The 18504-nt window shown below is 43.5% G+C and overlaps 1 protein-coding gene across 5 annotated transcripts in view; it reads left to right on the forward strand.

Annotated features, from left to right (window-relative positions):
* LOC308107792 (unconventional myosin-XVIIIa-like) overlaps nucleotides 1-16459 on the forward strand; it is a 124195-nt gene extending 107736 nt beyond the window's left edge. For 2 of the 5 annotated variants that reach the window (XM_080460297.1, XM_080460299.1), the window contains 6 exons: nucleotides 3581-3766; nucleotides 3862-4001; nucleotides 5285-5329; nucleotides 11480-11602; nucleotides 12762-14191; nucleotides 15064-16459. In XM_080460297.1, coding sequence (XP_080316423.1) covers nucleotides 3581-3766; nucleotides 3862-4001; nucleotides 5285-5329; nucleotides 11480-11602; nucleotides 12762-14187 — 1920 coding nt within the window. In that variant the 3' untranslated portion in view covers nucleotides 14188-14191; nucleotides 15064-16459. The remainder of the gene's footprint in view (nucleotides 1-3580; nucleotides 3767-3861; nucleotides 4002-5284; nucleotides 5330-11479; nucleotides 11603-12761; nucleotides 14192-15063) is intronic. The other 3 variants (XM_080460300.1, XM_080460298.1, XM_080460301.1) reach the window with 3 other exon arrangements.
* Nucleotides 16460-18504: the final 2045 nt, after the last annotated feature.

The raw sequence follows: 18504 nt of genomic DNA on the forward strand, positions 1-18504 counted from the left end.
CTGGACAAACAAAATTTGTGCCAACCGTCCTGGCCGAACTATGTAGGTGCTGCACTGCCGTGTGCTGCGCATGCGTGTTCCAGCTTGCTAATGACTATCAGTCATATTTTAATCATATTTAGCTTGTAACATCGCTACTCTATGAGCCCCGCAGCTCTTTCACATGTCAGAGGGTGGACTTGCATGATGCACCTGAACACATCATTAAAAGCGGTCAGCTCCTGTAGTTAAAACCAGACCAACATCTCGCTCGGACAAAAACTCTCTTTTATTACTGAAACAGTTCAGAGAAATGTGTTTCTGAAAGCACTGGAGGCGAGAAATAAACTGCAGTTGAAAAGTTACAACGCCGCTTCGCAGACGTGTGGCTGCTGTGAGGGGCGTGGCCTGCGAGTTTGACAGCTTCTTATCGGAGTATGAACTGTCCTCCTGAAAAAACATTGTTTTCGGCAGCTGGCTGACGTCACTGCCGAATTTTCTTGTTCTTATGGGTTCAAAAAGGGAGTATGCAGGAGACTTTCCAGATAAAAGCCCCAAACTCCTTCAATATAAAAGTCCTTGTTTATTAAAAATTACACTAAAAACCTTAAAAATTTATATTTCGGGATTAGCTAGATTAGAGTTTAGTTGGCTTTCAATATAAAAGCCCACACATTTTTCAAAATAATAATAATAATTTTTTGTTCAAATCTTAAAAATGTATATTTTATCAATATTTAAATGAGCCAGGGGCCACGATTGGGCCGACCCCGACGGGCTAGAGTGCGAGGTCCCGATCAAGGGTGCTTGCAGCTTAATTTTATCAGTTTTCGCTCTTCCATTATAACCTTTCCGGTATTGCCTGTGGGGAAGCAACAGGTTGTCTGAAAGTAAATCGTGCATAATGTTTTCCTCTGAGACTTGAGTGAATCCTTTTTTTTTTGGAAACTCAACGTTTCTCAGCTGAGGTGGAAGGAGACGCAGTGAGAGGAGACTCAGATTACACTGGATCAACTATCAATCTTTCATTAGTTGAATTAGACATTTGGACAACAGGGAAAGAAGAGTAATTTTGAAAGATAATCTGTTGTGAAAATGCAAATAAAGTAAAAAATTTTCATTTTTATGTGACTGAGTGAAACAACAACACAGCACAGGTTTTCACCGACAATCATTCAAATACATCTGCATCGGTCCAGAGGGGCTGTGGAGCCAGATGAAGCTGCTGAGCTTGTTGCTTCAGCCCAGAAGCTCCAGTGAGACAGGAAAACTCACCATCTGTGCAGTTGGAGGGAGGAACTGGTGAAATGACCCTCTGCTCAGTTTCCAGGGTCAGTTTAGGCTGTGATGTGTTCACGGCCAGGCCTGGTCTCTGTGTGCAGCCCTCCATCACAAAATAAACACATCTGATGAGCCTTTTTGACATTTTACCTGCTTGTGGTGAAATGTACACAGTTTGAAGAATATACAGCAGGCTCTGGTTATTATTCTGCAGTTTCCTTGTTTTTCTCATTTCTCACCAGCAATAGAAGCTGCAGGGAGAGAATATTTCACATTGCCTGATTCAGAGAGCTCATCAAAGCTGGAGGTAGCAGAGCTCAATCAATACAAATGTGTGGAAGTAAAGTACAGCGCCCACTCAGGGTGTGAAATATGGATGGGGCCGGTGGCTAACAGAGACCCATTGGTCAGGTCTCGCTGCTCAGAGAGGAGCCGCAGTCTCGGCACATGAAGAATTTACCCAGTTCAACTCCGTTCAACGTCCAATACCAACACACACACACACACACAAAGTCCAGCTCATTGCTCCAACACCGACCCCATTCTGTCCGTTCTCCAACCTGTTTACTTCAGCGGCTGGCCAGTCCACATCAACCAAAGCTCTCGTGTTTTTACATCCAGGCAGGACTTCAGTCCAAATACCACAGGTGATGATCACATGTGAACCTGTGGTTCCTCTCATACTGATAAACCCAGCTCACATTCTCTGTCAGCGGACTGAGCCAAGGCTTCAAGTCATCCTAAATTTTCTGACACCTCCTGCTCAAAGTCAGAGAGCCGGTGAGGATGGTGCTCCTTCTGAATTCACACTGAAAGTCAACATTCCTCCATTTCTCCCACACTCTGTCTCTGACGGGGCTTTTCCACCGGAAAGAACCAGGTGCTAGTTCGGATCCAGGGCCAGACTTAGCACCAGTTCTGTGTCTTTCCACTGCCAAAGCCCCGGCCAAACAGGGGCTAAACTGGTGCTACACTGGCCCCACATCGTTGCTGGGCCAAAGTGGAGCCAGACACGTCATCAGCGGGGGGCAGAGTTATCGCTACCTACAAGGTGGAAGAGAGGTTGAACAGGCTTTCTGAAAACTACAGTGAACACAGGGCCCCGGAGTGGTGATAGAGAAAAAGTAATAACCCATTGGAACAATATGATAAGTCGTTCCCTGAAGTTGATAATACGAGGGAACGAGATAATTTAATCCGTGATCGTGGATGATGTTGAAGCATTTGATTCAGACACATCCAGATATAAAGTGAAAGGAGGAGCAGAAATTCACAATGTAATGTCGAAATGTTGAAAAATAAACCCCAAGCTCATTCACGCATTATTTTTTTCTCTCTCTATGGCCACTCCGGAGCTCTGGACTAAAGCAAGACTGACGTGAAAAAAAACAACAATAGAGCGGTGGGGAGACACAATGTTTTCTGGCTCTTTGGTCTGCAGCCGAGGTTCAGGCCAAACTAGGTGGAGCGATCCGGACCAAACCGCTATTACAGTCCGTCTCCTGGTTCTTGTATGAGCGCTGTCAGCGCTACATTGGTGAAATCAGTGACGTGTCATGTTTTGGAGTGACGCAATGACGTGGCCTTTAAGAACTGGCTCTGGCACCGGCCCTGAACTAGAACCTGGTTCTTTTTCGTGGAAAAGAACTAAATGACTAACTAATTGTCTTTGACACTCCATACATGAGTCTGCAGCAGGGTCCAGACACCGTGGCCAACTGCTAACCGCGGCTAACCTAGCTGACAGGACTTGATGCTGGCTAACTGCTTCAGGAGTGATGAAGAGCGTGGGACGTTCTGTCCTCTGAAGAGGTTTCAGAAGTGATGTGACCTTTGCGTTGTGGAGTGTTCTTCACGTTTGTGTCACCAATACTTTTAGCTGCGCTCCCAACAAGTCGCACCACAACGTTTTAATCTGCACCATCCAGTTAACACCACATTTAAACATCAAAATATAATTTGGGGATTTTTTGTTTTACACTTTGCCTTCGCTCACTACAAGGAATTTTTTTTTGTTCTCTTTTATTAACTTTTATTGGCTTTTAATGATCCCGTCCCAGCTTTTCTAAGATTACACTTTTCACCTCGTCCTTTTTGAATTCAGTCTCACACACACACACACACACACACACACACACACACACACACACACACACACACACACACACACACACACACACACACACACACACACACACACACACACACACACACACACACACACACACACACACACACACACACTCACACTCACACACACAGTGTTTTAATCAGTGTTATTTCCAGTATCACTGAGCTGTGTGTGGCTGTTTGTGTTTAGAGCCTGGTGTCTCGTCTCAAAGAGAATGTGGAGAAGCTCACGGAGGAACGGGACCAGCGCAGCAGCTGTGAGAACCGAGAGAAGGAGCAGAACAAACGTCTGCAGAGGCAGATCCGTGACATCAAGGAGGAGATGGGAGAACTGGCCAAGAAAGAGGCTGAGGCCAGCCGCAAGAAACACGAGCTGGTGAGTGTGATAACCTTTTTTCCTCAGCAGGAGGCACTGTAGTCCGACCACACCGTTATCGTTGCGCCATTCACTGTTTCTGCTTCAATTATCAGGAAATGGACATTGAGAGCTTAGAGGCTGCTAATCAGAGCCTGCAGGCCGATCTTAAGCTGGCTTTCAAACGGATTGGAGACCTGCAGGCTGCCATCGAGGACGAGATGGAGAGCGACGACAACGAAGACCTCATCAACAGGTATGAACTGCTGTCAGAGACTCTCTTTAATAAGCCATTTCTGAAGAAGACAGCCAGCCCAGACTCACTAGAAATTTATCTCCTTAAAAAAGTTCCTTGAGAAACTGAAAACATTTCCATTAACTTGTGTGTTTTTCAAAAGTGAAAAGCTTGAAAAATAGAGGACGTTCTTATCCTTCAAATGTAAAAAGAGTGTTTTACCTCCATGAAGTCCTCGGTGATGAAGAGCAGCCAGAGCTTACACTGAAGAAAAGTTGGCAATGAATTGTTTCCAGTGGTGGATAGTAGCATCTCTCCTCAGGGAATCAAATATCTGAGTGTTTCCTCAAATGTTTGCACAGTTTTGTCCGTACTGGTGGGGTGAACAGAGGGTTTCAGATGATGTGACTTTTCTTGTCATATCTTCATGAGGACCTTCTGGCCTGCCAGAGGGGCCAGTCTGTGGGACGCTGACTGTGCAAAGGAAATACCTCACAAAGACAACATTAGCTGATTTATTCAACACACACTAAAATATATCAGTGGAAGTCCTTTCACTGGTTCAACACAATGAAGAGCATGTCAGACTTTCTAGTAAATGAAATTGTATTTAAACAGCTCTGAATACAACAGTCATGCCAAGGCACTTCTACAGAGAAAAACCAACAATTCACCATGTTCTGCAGAACCAGACTCAGAGAAGGAGAATTCCTGCGGTTCTGGTTAGAGTTAACAGACAGACAGAGAGAAAAGGAGAAAACAGCTAGACAGTGGGGAGGGATTCACACTCTGGTTTGAGATTTCGGTCCCTTCAACTCAAATCAAAAGACTATGTTCAGCAAAGCTCCCCTTGTTTGGACTGCAGCTCTGGACTTTTGATCGTTACATGTCAAACACAGGAAAACAATCCACTGGGGGAGTAAGAGGCTGTGTTACTCTAAAACCCATTGTAGCTTTAACTTCCACTTCCTGCTGCTGCTTTCTTTGAAATACTGCAGGTTGAAGTGTTTCCATAGCAGATCTTGAAGGTGAATCTAAGCTGTGATAATGAGCACTGATATGATCTGTACAGTCTGCATGTGGTCATTTCTGCACTCAGTCACAGTTGGAGCTCCTTTTCATCACGCTGTGAGCTGAAAACAGCACACACTAAACTGGGTCATCACATTTTCCACAATCACTGCGATGATTTCAACATCACTCATGTTCTATGTGCATTTTCAATGTTACTTTAGTTGTTTTTGTTGATTTTCTGTTCTTTTCTCTTCCCTCCTTGTTTACATCATCTTCATCTTCGCGACCAGTTTGCAAGACATGGTGACAAAATATCAAAAAAGAAAGAACAGAACGTGAGGAACTTGATCGCCTGTATTTTGTGTTTTCGTCCTGGAAGTGGTGCAGCGTCTCTGAGCCTGTGAACACTGAGAGCAGACAGACATCTTCTCCTCCGCTGGCTTCCTTCATCTTCTCTTCTGGCTGATACACAGAAATCAGTTCATTTATTCAAAGGAAAGATGTTGGGCTAATTGGAAAGAACATACCAGTTTTGAAAAGCATCTTAATTGAATTTTAAAACTCCAGCCGTCAGTGTGAAGCCAAGACGTGTTGGGTCAGATGTACTGATGTACACAAGGGTGTGTGAAGGCTCAGGATGGTGCATCATCTCCAGCGACTCTGTTTGATGCTCCCCTCATTGCATGCGTTGAAGCTGTGAGCTGCATGAAGATAGGCGCTCAGCATCTTAATGCATCGTCTCCACACTGTGCTGCTGCAGCTTCCTGCAGGTCCACACTGACCCCACCAAGGTCCAACAGTGAGAGAGTAGAAAAAGACATGTCAGCACCACACACACACACACACATTTTTGTTTAGAAAAAGCTCACGTTATGCCTGATAGAGATTGAGCTTGTTCTGTGTCCATCACGAGTAGGCTGGGAGCCAGGTCCATCCCTCGGGATGTTTTTTTGCTACTTATCTTTCACTATTCTTTCCAGTTAACCTGTACGTTGGGCCATCACAAGTTCACACCGACCACTCCCACCTTGGGGCCATTTGTTCTCAGGGGCCAGAAAACCCCCTTTTACAGAAATGTTTCTGGTGAATTTATGGAAATGGAAATATTAAAGTAGAGCAACTACATAGATTGTCATATAAACATGAAATTTTGAATTGAGTATCCTGACACATAGGGAAAACTAGCAAAATAAGATTGTTGGGCATGCTGCCTTTCTATTTTCAAATATCACCCTGAACATACACAAAATGATTAAAAAAAAATGTCTTTCCACCTGACAAGTACTCATCAAAAGTGATTATTTTATATATATATATATATATATATAGAAATTAGTGCTGTCAATCCATGAAAAAAATTAACTAATTAATTACACAATTTTCTGTAATTAATTGCGATTAATCGCATTGTTTTTCTACTCAAGACTGAAGCTTGTAATGGATATTTATTCAGGGAAAACCATGGAATTAATGTCGACTCAACACACAGAGACTATATTTAAATTCAAAGACTATTTTTATAACGTCCTTTTAGCTTTTGGTGAAACTGTTTCTCTCCAAGATAAGCAAAGTAATAAAAACCTAAATAAATACATTAATAAATTAATAAACATCGAACATAAGTCTGCATTTTGTTAGAGTGCAGGTCCACCACTTTGAAAATTTGAATATTTCTAGAAACAAAGTTGTGAACTTATTATATGAACAGAGTGGCAATAATATACTGTAATACACACACACACACACACACACACACACAGTACACAGGAGAGCCAGGGAAAGAGAGAGAGAGGAGAAATTACTATTTTACCTGCAGTATTTCCTCCAGTTTTAGCAGTTTGGTGGCTTCTGGTCAGCCAACATGGCAACCTGCTGTTTTGCTGCAGAATTACTTCTGTGGTCATTAAATTCAGCTTTTCAAAGTAAAGCTAATGACTTTCACTTTCTCAATCTGCCATCAGGTAACTGGTTAAAGTGAAACTTTCTGCCTTAATATTATTCCACTCAGTACTATTCTCCTCTTCCTCCACCTCAAAGCTCCCAAAATGGAAGAAAACAAAACCAAACATTCTGGACAGGGTCTCATAGTCCAACTTAAATCATTTAAAGACAGATTCAGCCGTATAGTAGGTTTTTCAACCGAATAAATGTTACAGTCAGCTGATCATCAGTTACAACCAAAACAAAAGCTCTCAACATAATCAATAAACGGACTTCAGGTCAAGATAAAATTCAATACATTTCATTTTTTTAACTTTTTGAAAGGTAGAAAGGAAAACATATCCTTCAGCCAGTGAGGAAGGATGGGGCTCTTTTCTGCCAGGCATCCTCCGAATGCTTTTCTCCTAAATCCACTTCTGATAGCTCCTCCCCCAAATCCGTCTCCCATGCTGCTTTTGTTCTGTCCCAAGATATTTTATTTAATCTCTGCATCATTTCGTAAACTATGGAGACCCATATCAGGTATTGCATCTAACTGACTTCTTGGTATCGAATGTGGAAAAGAGAGAAATTACTTTTTTGCAAATCTAGGAATTTTAAATAATTATTATCCTTTATTAATGTTTCAAAACAAAAAAAGTTATCTTCTGAGAAAAGATATCTTGGAAAAAAAACAGCCTGTGTCTCTGCGAAAACTGAAATGCACTATCTAGCATAGAGGGTGCGAAGAAATTATTTGCAATTGGGAGAAATCCACTATCCTGTTTTAAACCAAAACACCTCCTAAACTGAAGTGTGTTAAGTGAGGCGTGACCACGGGGTTTGATGGTTGGGTTTGATCGGGTTGAATGGCTGTGGCAAGTAGTGAGAGTGAGGCTTGGAGAGAAGCTCCATCGGAGTTTAGTCTGTGTCCACTTCATTTTCATACATAGCAATCCAATGCAAAAGTTTTACTACATTAGCTGCCCAATAACAAAGAACTAAAACAGGCAGACCAAGATCCCCGCTTCCTTTGGCACCTCCAGAAACCTGTTTATTCTGGTGTTTGAGCCTTTCAGATGAAAGATGAAATTGTATTGTCCAGTTGATGAAAGGCAGTTCTCAGTATAAATATGGGAATCATTTGAAATATGAAATTTATAACTACATATTCAAAACACAGACAGCAAGACAAAAAGTTGCCCGTGCTGCTAAGAATAAGTTCATCCGGGTCACCAGCCAGGTTAACAGCAGCTCCGATTAGAGCTCAGATTAATGCCATACAGAGGCATGTGGAGTAGTTGCAGACACTCTCCACATCCACTGTTCAGAGGAGACTGTGTCTAATTCACACAGTCTCCTCTGTGTCTGAGTCTTTATGGTCAAATAGATGAGAGGAAACCACTCCTGAAGAAAAGCAGTTATCACAAGAAGTTTGTTGGGGCCAAGAAACACAAAGAATGGACATTGGACCAGAAGAAATCTGTGCTTTGGTCCGAGGAGACCAAATCTGAGATCTTTGGTTCCACCTGCCATGTATTGGTGCGATGGAGAAAAGGTGAACAGATGATTTCTACATGGTTCCCACCATGCTGGTGATTTAATCAAAATTGAAGCCACATGGTAACCGGAGCATCCTGCAGCAACGTGCCATCCCATCCAGTTTCTGTTTAAATGGACCATCATTTATTTTTCAACAGGACAATGAACCCAAACACACCTCCAAAGTGAGAGTGTTGCTCCAGATGACCTGGCCTCCACAGTCACCTGTGAGATGGTTTGGGATGAACTTGACCGTAGAGTGAAGGCCAAATGGCCAACAAGTGTTCAACATGTCTGGGACTCCTTCAAGATTGTTGGAAAACCATTTCAGGCAACGACCTCATGAAGGTCATCCAGAGGACGACGGGGATCAAAGCAGTAAATAAAAGCTAAGGTTAAAAAAGAGACATAGCACATTATCAAATCAGTTTTACTTTTTTACTTTGTATATCCAGGAGAAAAGAGTTGTGTTTACGATGAATGTGGATTATACATACAAGGCAACATGAAAGAGAACCTGGTTACAGCCGAAGAGACACGTGGCGCGAAGGCGTTCTCTAACATGCTGCTGAATGTAGAGACACATGGCTCTAGAGTGGTCTCTAACATGCTGCTGAATGTAGAGACACATGGCTCTAGAGCAGTCTAACATGCTGCTGAACGAAGAGACACATGGCTCTAGAGCAGTCTCTAACATGCTGCTGAACAAAGAGACACATGGCTCTAGAGTGGTCTCTAACATGCTGCTGAATGTAGAGACACATGGCTCTAGAGCAGTCTAACATGCTGCTGAACGAAGAGACACATGGCTCTAAAGCAGTCTCTAACATGCTGCTGAACAAAGAGACACATGGCTCTAGAGCAGTCTAACATGCTGCTGAACGAAGAGACACATGGCTCTAGAGCAGTCTCTAACATGCTGCTGAACAAAGAGACACATGGCTCTAGCAGACTAACGTGTTCAGTCTTTATTGAAGTAATTATACATATATTAACTTACTTCATTGTATCTACTAATGAAAATACTCTGAACAATCAGTAACATTTAGACTTTTATTAATGTGCCCAGAATATAACTATATAACATTAGGATTTATTTCCCTTATGTCTCATTATGATCTGAAAAGCAAAAGTAAACCAGATAAAATTCAGTCTATATATTAAGTGTGAAATAACCAAACACAGTCTGGGAGTAGAATGAGTTCAGTTGTTTTCTAAAGACCATGCTGATCATATCAAATCATGTTGGATTTAGGAGCCAGGGACACACAGAGCAGAGTTGGCCCGTCTATAAAAGCTAATAATAAATGTAATAGTGTGTAACAGAGATGTACAACCAATGGCAGCAGAACGTCACACACAATTAATATCTCCCCAGCCTGTGTTTGTGTCCTGCAGCCTTCAGCAGCAAAACTAATGCTGTGCTGGTCCGGGACATAAATTGTGGTTGACACCATGTGTGAAGTGCTCAATTAAACAGAGCCCACTACTGTGGTTTGTTTTCTACCTCAGAGGTTCATTTATGTTCTGTAATATGTGTTGGGGTGGGAGGAAGTCGTCTCCCAACCTTCACACCAACTTCATCCTGCCACATTTCTAATTATAGCACAAAACCTGCATCACAACAGACTTTAAAGCCCAACAGGTCCAGTTGCCTTCATTTGCACTTCCTGCATAAAAATCTGAAATAAATATCAACATAACATCATAAATCCCAGTTTTATTTAGAAACAGCACTGAAATGCAACTATTTATCAGAGATGATAGGATGTAACGAAAGAAAGTAATAGCTGTCTTTTGGCTAAATACAATATTGTTGATATTATGTCATTGACTGTCCAGTTCAGTTGTCACCTACAATGTTTCAGGAGTTTCAATCGATTTAAATCAATGGTGTGACTGTGACAGCAGGAAGCAGTCGAGTGTTGATCAGAGCTGAGGACGTGGCCTCCAGACATGGCTTTATGTGAATACAGCTTATTGTGCTCTGTCCCAGAGACAGGAGGGATTTTTCTGCGCTGCTCGATAAGAGAGGAGCTTTGTGAAACAGATGCAGAGATATGGAGCCACAGTCTCGTGTCTCTGTAGGACCATTAAGCTGTAACAACTTAATTTCAGAGTGCCATGCGAGCACTGGGCTCTGATGGCACTTAATGAGTGCAGCGCTCTCTTCATCTGTGTCAAATTTGATGACAAGCCATTTTACTGCATGGCTGGCAGTCAGTGAAGGTGTGATGATAGTTGAGAGGAGAAGCGGTGCAGTGCCCCGCTGTCAGGAGCTGCTCACCAACATCATCACCGCTCTGCTCCGGGTTCCAGCCATCACACACATCAGTACCACCTCTGCTTCAAATCCTCTGTCTGTCTGTCTGTCTGTCTGTCTGTCTGTCTGTCTGTCTGTCTGTCTGTCTGTCTGTCTGTCTGTCTGTCTGTCTGTCTGTCTGTCTGTCTGTCTGTCTGTCTGTCTGTCTGTCTGTCTGTCTGTCTGTCTGTCTGTCTGTCTGTCTGTCTGCGCGGCAGCAGAGCTTCGTTTGTAATGTTTGACTTGTTCTTGTACTTCTATTCAGACGTGTCACCACAGTTTGCTGCCACACTAACCGGCCCGAGCCTTCGGAGACCTTCAGACCTTGTTCTGTCCTCTCTCTGACCTTCAGACCTTGTTCTGTCCTCTCTCTGTCGTCTCTCTCTGACCTTCAGACCTTGTTCTGTCCTCTCTCTGTCGTCTCTCTCTGACCTTCAGACCTTGTTCTTTCCTCTCTGTCGTCTCTCTCTGACCTTCAGACCTTGTTCTGTCCTCTCTCTGTCGTCTCTCTCTGACCTTCAGACCTTGTTCTGTCCTCTCTCTGTCGTCTCACTCTGACCTTCAGACCTTGTTCTGTCCTCTCTCTGTCGTCTCTCTCTGACCTTCAGACCTTGTTCTGTCTTCTCTGAATGGGAAATGTCTGACTTTGCCTGTTGTGGTTTCTTTTCTCCTGCTTCTCTGTCTTTCCTCTGACGTGTTTCTTCTGTTTCTGACTCCTCAGTCAGGGGGATTCAGACACAGACTCTGAGGTGGAGGATCGCATTGACGGGGTGAAGTCTTGGTTGTCCAAAAATAAAGGTTCTCCCAAGAATCTTTCAGATGATGGCAGCCTCAAGAGTTCCAGGTCAGTATGAAGCAGCGGTTTAACCAGCATGAGAACTTTACATTGTCTCACCCACAAGAGACTCAAATCTATTTTTCAGCCTGATTAGTCTTTCTTGTCACTGGCTCTTTTTCTAGCAGTGGTAGATTCATTGACGTAGCCATTGGCCAGTGGATGTAATGAAGGTGTCTGCAAGCTGACGGCTTCGATTGTCCCAGATTGAACTTAAGCCTAGCTGACTCAACTTAGAAACTTTGAGTCTGATTGGTGGTGAATTCAGGGACATGCTGCTGAAAGAGATTCATTCATTCATACTGACTTGTGTAGTCTCTTTTCACTTCAGATGACCACATAACTCCGAGCATGTGGCAGTTCCTGCCAGGATGTCCCATCATACCAAAAACCTTTGAATCGTCTCTTTCAATATAAAAAAAAAAAACGTGACAGAATTACACATATTCACTGATCAGAATAAAATGTAATCCATCGATATCTAATGTTTTTTATGGGACATTGACTAGGTGGATGGTTCTAGAACATCCAGTCATGGCTCTAATCCCGACTGACTGAGTCAGTGTGGGCAAGTATTCATTCATTCACCCACTGAAGCAGGAAAGACCAACCTTGTTATAAAACGGTCCAAAAAGTCCAATGTTGTGCCTACAACTACAAAATTATCTTTTATGTTGTTCATCAAACTCAACTTTATGATCAGTTCAGTTATTTCTTAGAGAGAGCTGCTCCATCGGGTGTTTAGTGGTCAGTATTGGCAGGAACATGTCCCGGACAGACAGGCAGGAGTGGACAGACACTGACTGGACGTCTCTTCAGTTGGATGGGTTGTGGTGTTTACCTGGTGCCACATCCACATTGGGGGGGGCACAGTGTGTAAAGGGGGGTGGAGCTTCCTGATGGTGGTATAGCAAGCCGTTACTCCAGCTGGTGAAGGTTTGGAAGCTCTTAGATTCCCGATAGTCTCCGATCTTCTCTTTTCTTATTTCATTACACTCATCCTGTTCATTTTCAGTTCTGACTTCCTCATCTTGTGTGTTTTTTGATGATTTGTCTAGTTTCATGCTTGTCTTCTCTTTTCACTTCCCTCCTCCTGACCTGCTCTCATCTTCACCCTTCATTTCCCTCTGTCTTCATTCCTGTCCTCTCCTTTGTTGTTTCTTCATAGATATGCTGTCAATGTAGATGCAAAGGAAGGGAAAGAATGGAAAGAGGGTAAGGAATGGAAAGAGGCGAACACAGAGAGCAAAGAGGTAGAAACCCAGCGGCCGGTGTCAGTGATGAGCTCACTGAGCTACAGAAAAAGATCCAACCTCAGTTCTGTTGATGGTAAAGGAGACGGCCTCTTCACAGCCCTGAAGGAGGACGCTGCGTCAGAAGACATCCTGTCCTTCCACAGATCCAAAGCTAAAAGCTCTGATCAGGAGGCAATCTTCTCCTCCGGCTCCAGGAGGAAGTCTCAGGTCCTGGAGGAGATGGGTGGCAGAGAGTCCCAGGTGTTCTCAGAAGCCAGCAGAACCAGGAGAAGCCTCGACAGCCGCTTGAGCCACTTTGACAGAGAATCCACCGTTTCACTCCCGGCTCACAGTCGCGCGTCCACACGTCTCGCGTTGAGTCCAGAGAGCGTCGCAGCAGGACAACGTCGAAGCAGCTCATACTTCACAGAGGACAGCAGAGGGCGCTCTCAGTATGCCAGCAGTCCCAGCAGCCCCTGCTTCAGCAGAAGGTCTGGAGGTCGTAGTCCCGGAAGCGTCAGTCAGGCTGATTCTCACATGTCTCTGGCACACAGCTGCCGTCTGAGCGAATTTGACATGGACGATAGTCGCAGTGTCGCCTTCACTGAGAGATCGGCCTACAGTCCTCACTTCTCCACGGGCCGCAGTATGTCCATGCCCCCCCCACAGGCCAGGTCAGCTTTGGATGACAACCCCCACGAGGTCATGGACATCAAACCAGTCAGTCACCGCAACTACCTGGACCCTGACCTGGAGAAGGCCATCAATGAGGTGCTGAGCTTTAAACCCATCAAGTTCAAGCGCAGGAGCTTGGAAGAATCTGACGGTGAAGAAGACAAACCGCAGAATGGCATCCACGGCAGAAGCCCAGGGGGTGGAGACGGTGTTCGGCCTGCCAGCAGCCTGAGGCGTTCTGCATCTGCGGTGGACTGTCGGAAGTCGTCTCGCAGCTCCAGCAGCTGCAGCCGCCGCCACCGCAGCAAAAGCAGGGGCAAGAAGAAGAAGAAGAACGGCTCAGAGTCCGACAGCTCCGCGGACAAACGCCGCCACAGGAGCAGCTCCAAGAAGAGGCATCAGAAAGCAAAGAAAAAGTCCAAGAAGAAGAATGAGTCTTCATCTTCCTCCTCATCATCTTCAGACTCTTCTTCAGACTCTGAGTCCAGCTCCGACGCCTCCACCATCTCCTATAGAAGTTCCAGCAGTGTGAAGAAGGCCCCGACTCGAAGGCCATCCAGCCCCGAGGAGGAAGAAGAGGAGGAGGCTGGGCCACAGCCACCCAACAGGAAGGAGGAGAAGAAGAGGAAGAAGAAGGTGGACAGCCTGGTGATGAAGTACCTGTACCGGCACGACAGTGACTGAGCCAGTAGGTTTCATCGTCCACTTCAGCTGGAGGACGTCTTGTCGCATGGTGTGACCTAACCTTCTAACCTCTGACCTGGATCACACGTGTGCTGCAACTTTGCTTGTTGTGGAAATTACTTTTTACTTCTCTACATTTAAAGTTTCAAATTGTCTCCGACGGCACCCAGATGTTTCTGCATGCATCACTTTGATCAAAATGAGTGAAAATGCTTTCAGCCCGGTTCCTTCCAATGAAGTCTAACATCAATTCACACGATGGGCCGAGTCTGTGAAGCCCAACGGGTCATTTTGACCACTTTACAACAAGTCCAATTCATCTGGAGCCTCAAAACATAAAGACTAAACTCGGCTCACATGCTGCAAGTCCTGTCAGAGGTTCAATTGATATTACTGAAGTATTCTGATATTTATAACTACACAATGAAATGAGGATTTTATTACAACTTTGTCTATTTTAGCTTTTGTAGCTAGTTTTACTGGATGACCGTTTCTAATGGTTTTTTTTTAATGTTTTCTTTCATTTGAACAGTTTTAGCCGTTTTCAGTGATTTTAGCTGTTTTAGCCAACACTTTTGTTAACACATTCAACTTTATTAGTTTCAAGGTTCAACGTGTTTTTTGGCTCCAGGCGCTGGAGGGGCTGGTGTAAATAAATCCACTTTGTGGATTTTCTGGGTTCATGTTTCAAAATGTGTCTGAGAATGAGATTTTTACTGTTTGTAGATGTTATGATGATCCACGATGTTGGTGAGGACAGAAAGCAGTTTTTAAAACCTGCTCTGCACTTTTAAACTAACGTATAGTTGTGTGATGTGCATGTCTGCATAGTTTCTTTAATAAATAGTGATTTTGTGCTCCTTGTCTGCCCTCCAGCCCGCTTGGCCGAACGCGCTACTATTTTGATGGATATGATGAAGAGGAGGAGGAGGAAGGGGGTGGGTCAGCCCAAGCCTCATCTCGGTCCTGATCCTGTGTGAGCTGGACTCTGTCGGAGTGGAGCCGAGTCGTCGCAGCGATTTCTCTTTATATTTACTAGTACACTACGTTATACCGTGTTGCCAAAAAGCCTTTTGTTGAGTTTGTCTTGTTGATGTTGATGTTGATGTTGTCCCTCAGTCAGACTTTTACCTCCATCACACACTTTGTCTTATTTCCACTTCACGCGAGCTTTCACTAGGCTTCTGTCTTCATGAAGAAACTTTGCATGTTGTTGAAATGGACTTCCAAAGGGAACAGACCAGCGTCATAGAAAACCAGCACATTCAAGGAGAAAAGTCTTCTCACACATTGGTCTGTACTAACCTGTCATGAATAAAATGTCATCAGCTCAACGATGCTCAAACCTAAATTCACATTGTTTAGTTTATCTGCTGCAGCATGAAGGCACTCTGATCTGCTTCATATGTGGAGAGAAGCTGAGAAACAACAGACGTGGATGAAAAGTGGATAAAACTGCTAAATCAGCTTAGAAAGATAAAACAATTAAAATGCTTTAAATATGTATGGAAAAGTCAACATAAGCTGCAGTTTTGATAAAAACAGCAAAATCTATAATCGTGAATTAGCTGCGTTCTCTTCTTTTGGAATGTTCACCATGTTTTTGTTTTGGTAAAATAAATAAGCCGATAAAATGAGCAACATGTTGAAGCTGTGATAAGTGTGATCAGCTCCTCCACAGAGCAGGACAACACAGTCTCCACAGTCCATCAGAAGAAAAAACTAATCGAATCCACCTGCTCTGCTTGTCTTTTCAAGGCGGCAGCTTCCCCTTGACTTTTCTTTACATCTTTCAATTTCAATCCATTGTGGGGAAAAACAAAGGAAATACTGTGTGAGGAAGTTTTTCATCATATATTCTCATGAATCAGGTTCAAAGATTGGCAGACTTGAAATGTGTGTGTGTGCGTGCGTGTGTGCGTGCGTGCGTGCGTGCGTGCGTGCGCGCGTGCGTGGAGCTTCGACCTGTTTGGGAGTTTGTGGAATAAAAGAGGTTTGGATTTTTGTAATTTCTGCTTTTTTATTCTCTGTGCAGTTGACTTCCATGTTTTTAACCTTTGACCTGTTTGGCTTCAGCAGAAAATTGACTGCTCCCAGTATTTCTCTATAAATATGTGTATGATTCATTCTGGCTCTGAAGATAGCTTCTGTTTATTTTCATTATGGAACTGCTTGTTATAAATTTTGCATTACAGTTTAATATATTGTAAATAAATGATGGTGATTGTACAACCAGTGATTGACTGCTGTGTTCAACAAGTGTCACACACCCAAAGACAAAGTCTGTTCTTTCTTTGTTGTATTTCTGTGATTTTGGAGAAAAAAACTACAGTTTTCAGCTCTGAATCACTGCAGCTCACGGTGAAGATGGAGGATGAGGATGACGAGTCGAGGCTCACCAGTCTGAGTTCAGGGCAGTTTAACACCAAACGACACAATCCTGCTGACGTTTCTCTTTAGTTTCCCTCAGCACAGATATGCACATCTGAACCAGGACCCTCGAGCAGACGATCTAACGTGGTCCAGGGAGCAGATCGGCCCAACATGTGGTCCAACATATGAAGGACTTTTAATAATAATGTGGTAGGGTGCCGTTTGTTAAAAACACATGCAGACAACAGCACCTGGGGAATTTCGCCCCTGGAAATAGATTTTAGACAAATAAATAGTTAAAAAGACACATTCATTCACAGATGAGGGCTGGTAAAGTGATTTCCTAATGATACACTTTATTTTAATAGAATGTCTCCCCAAAATGCATTAGAGTCAATCGGAGGAAATCGCGCACTTGCTGCCAATTAAGGATTCTTTAGAGAGAACCGTTTAGTTCCCAGACAAAAGTGGCCCCTTGTTATAAGCACAAGGCCCTAGCTACGTTTTCATGTATAATATGATGAGAAAGAGGAAGAAATGTGGCCGTGGCGATGAGAAAGAGACGTGGGTTTTTTTGGGAAGTTGACACCTCTCACGGCTTAAACAATGAGGCTAATTTATGGATTATGGATGAACAAGCTTCATGCCAACAATACAGGGGTGATGCATTCAGGTGCATCATGTAGCTCTGTCCTCAGTGGCTGAGCTTCATCCTCAAAGGAAAATCTCTCAGAATCACAATCAGCAAATACTTTATGACCAGAGATAAAACCCTCAGTGTTTGTGTATTTTTGCAGTAATTTACTTGCCCTCTCTTCCTCTCCCTCTCTCTCTTTCCCTCCAGTCCAGCCCTTCGCCCCGCCACGGAGGCAGTTTAAAACTTGTTTTATTCCTAAAAAAGAAGAAAAAAAAACGCAATCCCACAGTGAAATTCATGCCCTGTTACAACATGGACATGTGCTTATTGACAAGTGCAGCCTATACTGTGTATGTACAAATATATTTTTTCTTTTTGAATTTGGTTGCTACAGCTTATGTTCATTTTTGTGGCACATATTGAGAAAAAAATATTTCTTGCTGTTTTGTCTCTTTGTACTTTTACTTTTGATACTTAAGTATGTGTCATATGACCTACTTTAAGACTTTTACTCAACTGATTATTTTATGGGTGACTTTTACTTTTACCTAAGTAGATTTCAAGCAAAGTATCTGTACTTTCACTGAAGTATGACTTTCAACTACTTATTACAGCACTATATATATATCCATCCATCCATTCATCGTCTCCTGCTTATCTGTTTCCAGGTCGTGGGGGTGGCAGTCTGAGCACTGTCACCCAGATCACATTGCAGCGTTCTTTTATTTTGATGGTGCAGCACAGCTACTTGTCAAAGCCCTTCCTCTGTGGGTACATTCGAATTGTCCCTCCTAACTCCTAAACTATCGACTTTACCTTAACCCCATGGATGACATCACAGGGTTAAGGAAAGGTGTTAGGAGGCTTCCTAAAGGAGTTAGTGAAAGGTGATCATGCTAATGTGGCAGTCAGACCGCACTTTCACTTAGTGACGTCATGATAATGCGACGGCGGCGCAACTTAGTGGCATCCTCCATTGTGGGGAAAGAACTACAAGTTTCTGAAAATGGACTACATAAAGTACATTTGGGTTTTAGATGATTTAAAGTTGTTCAAGGCAGATTATTGCTTTGATAATTTACATAATCTGCTCCCTTTTTCCGACATCATGAGTTTCCCTGAACGCTCGGATGAGTAGGTCCCTTTAAATGTTGTCACCGCAAGGAATTGTGGGGCAGCATGAGCTCACCTCCTTTGCAAAAGGATGTATCAGTGGTTCCTAAGCTAAAGGAGGCTCTAAAGGAAGCAACGAGCCTCCTTTCCTTTGCTTATTGAGAATTCGGACAGTCCTTATCATGGCTGCCACA

The sequence above is a fragment of the Lipophrys pholis genome, assembly GCF_963383615.2.
Source record: "Lipophrys pholis genome assembly, chromosome: 3".
Taxonomy (NCBI): domain Eukaryota; kingdom Metazoa; phylum Chordata; class Actinopteri; order Blenniiformes; family Blenniidae; genus Lipophrys; species Lipophrys pholis.